Genomic DNA, 13276 nt, shown 5'->3' on the forward strand with positions numbered 1-13276 from the left:
CACTCAGGCTTAGACACTGTGCAATAGAAACGTGTCCTTACATCACCCTTGGAATGCTCGAACCACGACCGCTACAGCCGAAGAGACACACACACCCACTTTTAGAACAGAGTCAGAGGGACACGCACTAGACTAGAATAGTGGGGTTGATACAACCGTCTCACATTAGACCGGAGTTTGCTTTTCAATTAATTTATTTGGAATTCTGCAGTGAAAGCGCCTGCGCCAGCTAACTGTACGTGACGTCAAAACCAACATGGCGGTCAAGGTGACTTCGGCATCGCTTGCTTTACGTTTCAGAAATCGCTTTTAATGTTGTCTGCATGTTTGATCTGTTTTGTATTGGGTATATGACTATATCGTTTAAAGGATTACTTGAGTCTCTTTTTGTCGGGTGTAGGGCATTCATTGCTCCGTGCATCACTGCGGTAACGCCCGGTCTCTGGCCTTGAATGAATATCCACAAGGCGGAGTTAGCGATAAGGCTAGCGTCTACATCTGATTAACATTGCGATACTAGCTATTTACGAACTCACAAGATTGTGCAATAATGACAACCGCATCACTCAACTACCATCGTGTGTCTAAATACCCTCTTATCCGTTCTGCTCTTTGCTGTTTTAAACCTAACGAGTCATTTGAAGAAGGGTTTGTGTCTTCATCTTTTGAGTAACGTTACTGTAGCTAACTAGCCAGTAGCTAGCTAGTTAGCAGTAGCAGTGTTTCCTGGTCAACTCACCTGCAGGAACAGTTGGTGTGATACTTTACATTAGCATTCGTTTTGACAATAATTATATGTCTTGTAGGTTAGCAGTCTTTCAAGTCCTCTTTGCTTTTGGAATCTTTTCATTTGAAATTTCAAATTGCAAGGAGACACACTTTATCCCAGTGTCAGCTAGCTAGGATTGATTACAAAACCAAACAGCTAGTTAGTTAACCGTTTACATTATGTAAATGTAACTAGTCGCTGTGTACTTGTTTTTTCTGCAGAACGAGTCATTACCTTAACATTTTTATCTTAATCATATTGCTTGGCAGGTGCAATCCACCAAACGGGCAGACCCGAGCGAATTGAAGGTTATCTTTCAGAAGGTAAGAACAACTATTTGTCCTTCAATTTTTAGCCTGCCTCAAATAATCACTATGCACAGTTTATATGCAAAGTGACTCACAATCTCAGCTTGGAATCAGCTACCCTCCCTAAATCCTAACCTCCGCCATCAGGAAGATGATGCGAAATGGAGTTCCTTGGGGAAACATCTAGGGTCACAATCCCCCCAGGGTGAACTGAAGTCATGATTTAGCTTGAGGGAATCTTGTGGGGAGCTGTGTCACCATGCTCTTTAAAGACCAACCCACACACTTTATGTAGTTCTGTCCTTGAGCTGTTCTTGACTATTAATGTAAAGTATTATTACATGTTTTGTGTGAACCTTAAGAAGAGTAGCAGCAGTTTTTGCAACAGCTAATAGGAATCCTAATAAAATACCAAAATACACACAACATACACATTCATGGTGAAAGGTGTATCTCAAGTGTTTCCACTTCATCTGTTCTACATGGACAAGAGGCTATAGAGTATTAATGCACCCTATGCATTAAATCACTGAGAAGCGCAGGCTGTAACATGTATGGGCATGGCATGAGTGCCCGGCTGGTAGCAAACATCAGTGTCAGTTAACCTTGCCACAAGAAATCCCTCTGCCATAGCTTGAGTCATGTGACATTTGCCTGTGTTTGAATGTGGCAGGCATTCTGTGATGGAGTAAGCAAGCATCTATCGGCTGAATTACAAAGCTAAACGCCTGTGTTCACACTGTGGGAGGGCTGTCAGTTCTGCCTGTTTCCCTTCCTGGCAGGGCACCTATACACAGAGTGTACAAAACATTAGGAACACTTTCCTAATATTGAGTTGCGCCCCTTTTGCCCTCAGAACAGACTCAATTAATTGGAGCATGGACTCTACAAGGTGTCAAAAGAATTCCACATGGATACTGGCACATCTTGACTCCAATGGTATCCATAGTTGTGTCAAGTTGGCTGGATGGCCTTTGTGTGGTGAACCATTCTTGATACACACGGGAAACTGTTGAATGTGAAAAACCCAGTAGCGTTGCAATTCTTGACACACAAACCAGTGCGCCTGGCACCTAATAACCTGTTCAAAGGCACTTCAATATTTTGTCTTGCCCATTCACTCTCTGAATGACACAGATATACACAATGTCTTAAGGCTTACAAATCCTTCTTTAACCTGTCTCCTCTCCTTCTACACTGATTGAAGTGGATATAACAAGTGACATCAATAAGGGATCATAGCTTTCACCTGGTCAGTTAGCAGATGGTACATTAGGCTATACAAAGGGGGTTATACACATTTTACATACTGTATGTCATGTGAGAGTTTAGAGGTCATGTATTAGTCAAAACATTGAAAGATTTACAGCATTTAGTATTCAGCATTTCTCAGAACCCGCTGAAGCTGTGAGTTCCATGTTGAACATAAATAAGGGCTCTTCTAAAGTGTATTCACAGTTGCACACTGTTGTGCTTGATCCTTCATGGCTCTGTGGATGAAACAGCAGTCCGTGCCTTGTATGGGCTAATAGAGCTACTGATAACATAAAGCCCAAGATGGCTTAGCTCACAAAGCTGGGGCGACAGCTAGTCCGAGCCGACTAGATGAAAAATTGGTCAGTGTGCCCTTGTGCTAGTTTCTTAACACTAATTGCTCCTGTCAGTCGCTCTGGATAAAAGTGTCTGCTAAATTACTAAAATGAAAGGTTAGTTAAAGATACCTTACACAAAATACTTTCTACAAAGTTCTTATTCCTCTAAGGAATCTTTGTAAATAGGCTAGTTCACCTTTAGTTGTCAGTCGGACATGTCAAGTCATATGCATAACTGCGGGTAGGTGTGCTGAGGGTGCTGTAGCACCCCCTGAAAAAGAATTTAAAAAATGAACTGTATTTAAAAAAAATGGTGCACTGGTATTAGCAGACCAATATTTGTTGCGCAGCAAAAAAATCATTCAATCTCCGCTTTAGCAAGAAAGTTACTTGTATAATGAAGAACAGTATCTTGCAGGATTCAATAGTTGGAATTGTAAGAGTTGTTGCCCTGTCCCTTTATCTGTGATGTCATTCTAATGGAATCCAGAAAGAACAAAACCCTGTTCTCAAACATTTACATCAAATTAAATATTTTTCTTGATCAAATAACATGAAAAACAACCACTTTGTACAGTATTAATTTACCATCCTTACAAACCACTTAAATGTAAATGTATATTACTGTATTGTACATAGACTGGTCATCTTGGTTTGTACCTGTAGACTTTCCATCACCATGATGGAAAAACATTTAGTGCATTGAGACATCAAGTGGTTTGTGGTGATGTGGCTCAGTTGGTAGAGCATAGCGCTTGCAATGCTAGGGTTGTGGGTTCGATTCCAATGGGGGGCCAGTATGAAAATGTATACACTCACTACTGTTATTTGCTCTGGATTAGAGCATCTACTAAAATGTAAAGGAAACTGAAATGTTCATTTTAATGTAGAAAAAGTTGCATTTGCAAAGTATTTCAAGAGACTGGAAAACATTTCAAGGAAGTATTTTTATAGTCCATAAGTATTTTCATATTAACTGTTTTGTACAGATAATTATCAAACTCAAGTCACATGCTGGTAAACACTCACACATTTAGTTTAAATTATTTTCACAAAAGTAGTGCACTGGGCCTTTGCTAGTCCTGTGTTAGTGGTCTGATATAGACATGGGCAAGAAAAAAAATCGCAGCACCCCCAAACTACTTTCTGTGGCTATTGTCATACGTAGTTATATTTGGAGAGTGATGCTCATTGATTGAGTATATCTTATGTATATATAGGCTTTCCAGTTGTTCAGACAGTGTCTACACACAGTGCACAGTTTATACTGCCAGAGTGTGAGGCCTTAACAAAATCAATGCCCTAATCGTGTGTGTCTACCCGGGAAGAAGTAAGAGCCACATTATAGCGTCACATTTAGAACCACCTTAGCGTGCCAGTGTGTTGGATAAGCGTTAAGTCAGGAACTCAAACTCCACCTGTATGCATTCTATCCTAACCCCCCTCAACATGTCAGTGTTTAGCAGGAAACTCAAAATGACGTGATGTGGGTTTCTGTCGTAACCCTTCTAAGCATGACAGAGGAGTTGATAATGCTCAGGGTTATGATTGTTATAACAGTACAAGGAAGGGACCCAGTGTGACTCTGTCATAACCCCTCCAGCATGCCAGTGTGGTGGATGCAGATGGCGAGAAGTTGATGACCCCGGGGGACTTTGTGCAGAAATACCTGGGCCTACACACACAGATCCATCACAACCCCAAAACTGTCCAGCTCATCGCAGGTGTAGCTGATACCACCAAGGACGGGTAAGGAGCTGCCTACATTCACCCTCTCTCTGTCATCCTCCTCTATGTCTATCTTTATTTCGCACACCCTCTTCACCAAAAGATGGGTAAAGAGCTGCCTCCCTTCTCTCTCTCTGTTCTCCTTTTCTGTGGAACAGTTGCTCAAGCATCCTGACTTGTCTCCTTCCCTTTCTATTTCTCTCTCCTGTGTCTCATTTCAATTCAAAGGGCTTTATTTGCATGGGACATATGTTTACATTGCCAAAGCAAATTAAATAGATAATAAGAAATACAAAATTTACAGTAAACATTACACTCACAAAAGTACCAAAGGTATAGAGACATTTGAAATGTCATATTATGGCTATATGCAGTGTTGTAACAATGTGCAAATAGTTAAAGTACAAAAGGGAAATACATATGGGTTCTATTTACAATGGTGTTTGTTATTCACTGGTTGCCCTTTTCTTGTGGCAACAGGTCATAAATCTTGAATTTGTTTTGAGAGCCAGGTCTGCCTACAGTGGCCTCTCAATAACAAGGCTAAGCTCACTGAGTCTGTACACTGAGTACTCTCTGTGCCAAATAGCATTGTAGTTTACTCATTTTTTTTCTTTTTTTTCCCCCCCAATGTGTCAAGTAATTATTGGGCAGCGATTACAGCCTCGAGTCTTCTTCGGTATGACGCTACAAGCTTGGGACTAGAGGTCGACCGATTATGATTTTTCAACGCCGATACCAATTATTGGAGGACCCCCAAAAATCGGGATCGGCCGATTTAAAAAAAAAAAAAAAAAAAATATGTATATATATATATATATTATTAATAATAAAAAAAAATGTAATAATGACAATTACAACAATACTGAATGAACACTTGTTTTAACTTTATATAATACATCAATAAAAATCTATTTAGCCTCAAATAAATAATGAAACATTTTCAATTTGGTTTAAACAATGCAAAAACAAAGTGTTGGAGAAGTAAAAGTGAAATATGTGCCATGTAAAAAAGCTAGGGTTTGAGTTCCTTGCTCAAAACATGAGAACATATGAAAGTTGGTGGTTCCTTTTAACATGAGACTTCAATACTCCAAGCTAAGAAGTTTTAGTTAATATAGTATTTATACAAATATTTCTCTCTCTACCATTTGTATTTCATATACCTTTTGACTATTGGATGTTCTTATAGGCACTATAGTATTGCCAGTGTAACAGTATAGCTTCCGTCCCTCTCCTCGCCCCTACCTGGGCTCGAACCAGGAACACATTAACAACAGCCACACTCGAAGCAGCGTTACCCATCGCTCCACAAAAGCCGCGGCCCTTGCAGAGCAAGAGGAATAACTACTCCAAGTCTCAGAGCGAGTGACGTTTGAAACGCTATTAGTGCACACCCAGCTAACTGGCTAGCCATTTCACATTGGTTACACCAGCCATTAGGCTGATAGACTTGAAGTCATAAACAGCGCTGTGCTTGCGAAGAGCTGCTGGCAAAACGCATGAAAGTGCTGTTTGAATGAATGCAGGCAGATGTCAAATGTCAGTAGACATTTGACTTCAGATTCTAGTTAGGGCGATCAAGTTTTTTCCATATTTTTATATTTTTAAAATATTTTTGTATTTCACCTTTATTTAACCAGGTCGGCTAGTTGAGAACACCTTTATTTAACCAGGTAGGTCAGTTGAGAACACCTTTATTTAACCAGGTAGGCCAGTTGAGAACACCTTTATTTAACCAGGTAGGCTAGTTGAGAACACCTTTATTTAACCAGGTAGGTCAGTTGAGAACACCTTTATTTAACCAGGTAGGTCAGTTGAGAACACCTTTATTTAACCAGGTAGGTCAGTTGAGAACACCTTTATTTAACCAGGTCGGCCAGTTGAGAACACCTTTATTTAACCAGGTAGGTCAGTTGAGAACACCTTTATTTAACCAGGTAGGTCAGTTGAGAACACCTTTATTTAACCAGGTAGGTCAGTTGAGAACACCTTTATTTAACCAGGTAGGTCAGTTGAGAACACCTTTATTTAACCAGGTAGGTCAGTTGAGAACACCTTTATTTAACCAGGTCGGCCAGTTGAGAACACCTTTATTTAACCAGGTCGGCCAGTTGAGAACACCTTTATTTAACCAGGTAGGCCAGTTGAGAACAAGTTCTCATTTACAACTGCGACCTGGCCAAGATAAAGCAAAGCAGTGCGACACAAACAACACAGTTACACATGGAATAAACAAACATACAGTCAATAATACAATAGAGAAACGGTCTATATACAGTGTGTGCAAATGAGGTAAGGCAGTAAATAGGCCATTGTGGCGAAATAATACAATTTAGCAATTAAACACTAGAGTGATTGATGTGCAGAAGTTGAATGTGCAAGTAGAGATACTGTGAAGCAAAACAATTATAATAACAGTATCGTGATGAGGTAGTTGGATGGGCTATTTACAGGTGCAGTGATCTGTGAGCTGCTCTGACAGCTGGTGCTTAAAGCTAGTGAGGGAGATATGAGTCTCCAGCTTCAGTGATTTATTTTTTGCAATTCGTTCGTCATTGGCAGCAGAGAACTGGAAGATGAGGCGTCCAAAGGAGGAATTGGTTTTGGGGGTGACCAGTGAAATTTACCTGCTGGAGCGCGTGCTACGGGTGGGTGCTGCTATGGTGACCAGTGAGCTGAGATAAGGTGGGGCTTTACATAGCAAAGACTTAGAGATGACCTGGAGCCAGTGGGTTTGGCAACGAATATGAAGCGAGGGCCAGCCAACGAGAGCATACAGGTTGCAGTGGTGGGTAGTATATGAGGCTTTGGTGACAAAACGGATGGCACTGTGATAGACTGCATCCAATTTGCTGCGTAGAGTGTTGGAGGCTGTTTTGTAAATGACATTTCTGAAGTCACAGATTGGCAGGATAGTCGGTTTTTCAAGGGTATGCTTGGCAGCATGAGTGAAGGATGCTTTGTTGTGAAATAGGAAGCCGATGATAGATTTAATTTTGGATTGGAGATGCTTAATGTTGGTCTGGAAGGAGAGTTTACAGTCTAACCAGACACCTAGGTATTTGTAGTTGTCCACATATTCTAAGTCAGAACCGTCCAGAGTAGTGATGCTGGACGGACAGGCAGGTGCGGGCAGCGATCGGTTGAAGAGCATGCATTTAGTTTTACTTGCATTTAAGAGCAGTTGGCGGCCACGGAATGAGAGCTGTATGGCATTGAAGCTCGTCTGGAGGTTAGTTAACACAGTGTCCAAAGAATGGCCAGAAGTATACAGAATGGTGTCGTCTGCATAGAGGTGGATCAGAGAACCACCAGCAGCACGAGCAGCATCTCACTGTCTCGTCTCTGTCAGCCCAAAGTCTAATCATGTCCAAGTTGCCTGACAACACGTGCACAGAGGTTATCCACCAATCACAACCCTAGACAGCCTTTCACAAATCGTAACCACACCGGAGAAGTGTAGCGGCGGTAAGAGTTCCACCAAAATGGAAAGTGAGGAAGCCAGCTCAGCCTCTTGTGAAGCTGAAATCATCCCAAAAAGGGCAGCAATGTTTTTTCAGACATATGGAAATGGTTTGGGTTTAAGGGGTCTGATGTTCAGCAAACGAATGTCCTGTGCAAAATGTGTCGAAAGACAATTGCTACGAAAAGCAGAAGTACAACAAACCCTTTACATCAGGAATGGGAGGAATGCGTGAGACTATGCCGATTCCAGTCGCCCAATTCCCAAAATGTCTGCTAAAAGACAAACTACCATACCCAAATTAGTTTCAAACGTAATCCCTTATGACAAGAAAAATTTGAGATAACGGATGCAGTGACCTATTTTATAGCGAAAGATATGCTTCCAATCTTTACAGTAGAAATGCCAGGCTTTAAAAAGCTGCTAGGTACAATTAACCACAAATATCAGCTACCAAGCCGCAAGTGTTTCTCAGAGGCCAGGTGCTGCAAACTGTTCTAGTGCCCTCGCCAATTCATTGATATATATGTTGAAGAGGGTGGGGCTTAAGCTGCATCCCTGTCTCACCCCACGACCTTGTGGGAAGAATTGTTTGTGTTTGTGTACATTAATTTTATTATGTTTTATGTTTTTCCCCCAACACCAGTTTCCATAAATTTTGAATAGCAGATCCTCTTGCCAAATTGAGTCATAAGCATTTTTTAAGTCAACTGAGCATGAGAAGACTTTGCCTTTGTTTTGGTTTGTTTGTCAATTAGGGTGTGCAGGGGGAATATTTGTTCTGTCGTACGGTCATTTGGTAAAAAGCCAATTTTTGACATTTGATCAGTACATTGTTTTCACTGACGAAATGTACAAGTCTGCTGTTAATGATAATGCAGATGGTTTTCCCAAGGTTGATGTTGACACACATCCCACGGTAGTAATTGGGGTCAAATTTGCCTCCACTTTTGTGGCTTGGGGTGATCAATACTTGGTTCCAAATATTGGAGAATATGCCAGAGCCGAGGATGATATTAAAGAGTTTAAGTACAGCCAACTTGTGGGGTGTATATTTTATAATTTCATTTAGGGTACCATCAATACCACAGCCCCTTTGGTGTTGAAGGGTTTGTCACTTCCCCCCCACTGTTCGTGTGGGACTATTTGCATTTGGCCAAGACTCCTTTTGAAAAAAAAGAAATGTAATTACATTTTTTTTAAGGCCTTCTTTGTTTTGTCTATGAACATCCCCCCACTGTGAGGTAATACAGAATATTGCAAATCCTCTAATGTTAATGACTGGGTTCTTTCTTGTCCATTGTATCTATGAAGTTGTGTTTAAATTGCTCAGCCATTACTATTGTATGCGGTATTAATGTTTGGATTACCCCTGTGCTGTGACGTGTGTGTTAGCCAGTGGAGAGAGAAGATTTCTGGCAAACAGGCTACCCTCTCTTCGGCTGATGTGTGTCTGGTAGCAGTACTCCATCTATCCTCCTCTTTTCCTTTCAGCAGGGTTAATACCTGCATAATATTTATCTTTACCCCTCTCTTACAATACCGCTACACAGACACAAGCAGTTTCCAGGTAGCCTAGCGTCAGGTAGCCTAGCGTCAGGTAGCCTAGCGTCAGGTAGCCTAGCGTCAGGTAGCCTAGCGTCAGGTAGCCTAGCGTCAGGTAGCCTAGCGTCAGGTAGCCTAGAAGTTAGTGTTGGGTCAGTAACCAAAAGTTGCTGGTTCAAATACCAAAGCCAATAAGGTAAAAAAAAATCTGCCTGTGCCCTTGAGCAAAGCACTTTACCCTAACATTCCCCAGGGGGCAGGCACACTACTATTATGGCTGACCCTGTAAAACCGCACATTTCACTGCACCTATCTGATGTACAGTAGTTCCAGTCAAAAGTTTGGACACACCAATTCTTTCAAGGGTAGTTCTTTATTTTTACTATTTTCTACATTGTAGAATAGGGGTCAACTGATTTTATGATTTTTCAATGCCAATACCGATTTATTGGAGGACCAAAAAAAGCCGATACCGATTAATCGGACGATTTTTATATATATTTGTAATAATGACAATTACAACTACTGAATGAACACTTGTTTTAACTTAATATAATAAATCAATAAAATCTATTTAGTTTCAAATAAATAATAAAACATGTTCAATTTGGTTTATATAATGCAAAAAATAAGTGTTGGAGAAGAAAGTAAAAGGGCAATATGTGCCATGTAAAAAAGCTAACGTTTAAGTTCCTTGCTCAGAACATATGAAACATGGTGGTTCCTTTTTAACATGAGTCTTCAATATTCCCAGGTAATACGTTTTAGGTTGAGGTTATTATAGGACAATTTCTCTCTATACCATTTGTATTTCATATACCTTTGACTATTGGATGTTCTAATAGGTACTTTAGTATTGCCAGCCTAATCTCGGGAGTTGATAGGCTTGAAGTCCTAAACAGTGCAATGCTTGAAGCACAGTTAAGAGCTGCTGGCAAATGCAGGAAAGTGCTGTTTGAATGAATGCTTACAAGCCTGCTGCTGCCTACCACCGCTCAGTCAGTCTGCTCTATCATATCATAGACTTAATATAATAAAACACAGAAATACGAGCCTTAGGTCTTTAATATGGTCAAATCCGCAAACTATCATTTTGAAAACAAAACGTTTATTCTTTGTGAAATATGGAACCGTTCTGTATTTTATCTAACGGGTGGCATCCGTAAGTCTAAATATTGCTGTTACATTGCACAACCTTCAAAGTTATGTCATAATTATGTACAATTCTGGCAAATTAATGACGGTTTTTGTTAGGAAGAAATTATCTTCACACAGTTCACAACGAGCCAGGTGGCCCAAACTGCTGCATTTACCCTGACTCTGCTTACACAGAACGCAAGAGAAGTGAAACAATTTCATAGTTCAACGAAATTCATGTTAGCAGACAATATTAACTAAATATGCAGTGTCGTGGTAATTTCCTGTATTACTAAACATTGAGCGAGCAAACCACACAAGTCAGAGTTATATTATAAAGTCCATCTTTAATTATATATGAGCTTCGCCATAGCCCTGTGACTCTCAGATCAATTCAGTGTCTATAAATGAATTCTCTGAGAGTGCTTACAAAACAATTCTTAGTATCATTTATAGCTAAGACACACCCATCTGAACTCACATGACGAAACACTTAGGAACATTACAAAGGAAGACTTTACTTGAGAGAGGAGTATCCCATAGCTAGATAGCATTAGCTATAAATTATTGTTCAGTTTGCTCTCTTAGATGAGATTCTAATCTCGTTCTTGGTACCACTTAGGACCAAAACATTACCTCATCCAATGGCATATATCAATTGTCATTTCTAGATACTCCCATCTCAAATACAACCCCTCCTGGACAAGCTCACAGAGACAGTGAGCATCTTAGGTCATAAACTAAATCAAGATAATGGCAACCTCAGAGGGGACATACAATAGTTACAGACACATTCCCATAAGAAGACAAGCCTCCATTCTGTCTTCCTCCCCTTCTGATATTCTTCATAGCATCACATGGTTTAACAGATACAATGACATATGAAGACCAGCCTGACCTCTCCCCTCTCTGGGCCCCTAGTGACTAAGCCCTGGAGAAGAGAGAACTGCAACTACCAGTATAGTCCAAAAATAAGATAAAACATCTTATTTATCTATGTTACCTAACTAATTCTGATTCAGCCACGACAGCAGGTATTGATTTTAAGAAAGGCGTTGATGTTTAGGGTTAGGTACACTGTTGCAAAGACGGTGCTTTTTTTCGCGAATGCGCTTGTTAATCACCCGTTTGGTGAAGTAGGCTATGATTCAATGATAAATTAACAGGCACCGTATCAATTATATTCAACGCAGGACAAGCTAGATAAACTAGTAATATCATCAACCATGTGTAGTTAACTAGTGATTGTTAAGATTGTTTTTTATAAGATAAGTTTAATGCTAGCTAGCACCTTACCTTGGCTCCTTGCTGCACTCGCATAACATGTAGTCAGCCTGCCACGCAGTCTCCTCGTGGAGGGCAATGTAATCGGTCATAATCATTGTCCAAAAATGACGATTACCGATTGTTAGAAAAACTTGAAATCGGCCCTAATTGTTTGGCCATTCCGATTAATCGGTCGACCTCTATCGTAGAATAGTTGTGAAGACATCAAAACTATGAAACAACACACATGGAATCATGTAGTTACCAAAAAAGTGTTAAACGTATCTAAATATATATATATATATTTTTATATTCTTCAAAATAGCAACCCTTTGCCTTGATGGCGGCTTTGCACACGCTTGGCACGGTGCAGAACCACACATCTGTGTCATTCAGAGCTGATTAAAAGTAATGACCTACAAGCAGCAAATCCCCAATGAACCTTCTAATTTTAGTTCAGTCTGGAGAAACCATGCAGTATTTTTAGAAATACTGCATGGTCTAATCTCACCCTACATCATTGTTGACATTTTTCTGATGTTTCAGCGAAAGCTGAGCCTTTCTCCTTCTGATTGGATGTTGTGTAACTGAAGCTTTGTCCTGCATGACTTCATGTGTGTAATGTGTTTTAATGTTGCCTCTCTTTCTCTCTTTCCACAAAACACACACAGGCTGATCTCGTTCCAGGAGTTCTTAGCATTTGAGTCGGTGCTGTGTGTTCCGGATGCCCTCTTCATCGTAGCCTTCCAGCTGTTTGACAAGACTGGCACTGGAGACATCTCTTTTGGTACGTTACTGTGTGTACATGCTTTCGTCAACTGTTCCCATGGTTTCAGCCCAGAAAATGTTGCAATAATTTAATTGTTCATGGGATTACGATTTAGCACACTATTACGTTCTCTCTAAACCACTCTCTCACACACTTTTTAGTGCTTGAGAGGGGGTGTGTGTGCCTGGCATGCCTAATACAAATTGTTAGTATACTCACTCAGCCTAAAGGTTACTGTAATTCTAAATCTGATGAATCTGGCATAGAATCAGAATGAGTAGAACAGATTGTCCCTGTGTTCACAGAAAGAAACAGATTTCTGAGATGTGAAGACATTTTAAAATGGTACACCCAATATGGCCGCCTTTTCTCCCAACACAACATTGCATTCAATGGCAAGCCCATTCTACTCATTCCAATTCTATGGTTCTCTCTCACTTTATCCTCCCCTTTAACAGAGAATGTGCGGGACATCTTCAGCCAGACCACAGTGCACCACCACATCCCCTTTAACTGGGACTGTGAGTTCATTCGCCTGCACTTTGGACACGATCGCAAAAAACGCCTTAGCTACCTCGAGTTCACCCAGTTCCTACAGGTACGCACGCACACAGGCGCACGCGCACACACACACACACACACACACACACACACACACACACACACACACACACACACACACACATACACACACAC

The 13276-nt window shown here is 40.6% G+C and overlaps 1 protein-coding gene across 2 annotated transcripts in view; it reads left to right on the forward strand.

The window, feature by feature from the left end:
- The window catches only part of slc25a12 (solute carrier family 25 member 12), a 27667-nt gene continuing 14391 nt past the window's right edge, over positions 1–13276 (forward strand). The window contains exons 1-5 of one of the 2 annotated variants that reach the window (XM_036986302.2): positions 1–268; positions 1039–1092; positions 4273–4418; positions 12483–12598; positions 13039–13178. In XM_036986302.2, coding sequence (XP_036842197.1) covers positions 257–268; positions 1039–1092; positions 4273–4418; positions 12483–12598; positions 13039–13178 — 468 coding nt within the window. In that variant the 5' untranslated portion in view covers positions 1–256. Of the gene's footprint in view, positions 649–1038; positions 1093–4272; positions 4419–12482; positions 12599–13038; positions 13179–13276 lie in introns of both variants that reach the window. The other variant, XM_036986303.2, reaches the window with a different exon arrangement.

This window comes from Oncorhynchus mykiss, chromosome 8 (assembly GCF_057628025.1).
Source record: "Oncorhynchus mykiss isolate SJ-2025 chromosome 8, ASM5762802v1, whole genome shotgun sequence".
NCBI classification, from domain to species: domain Eukaryota; kingdom Metazoa; phylum Chordata; class Actinopteri; order Salmoniformes; family Salmonidae; genus Oncorhynchus; species Oncorhynchus mykiss.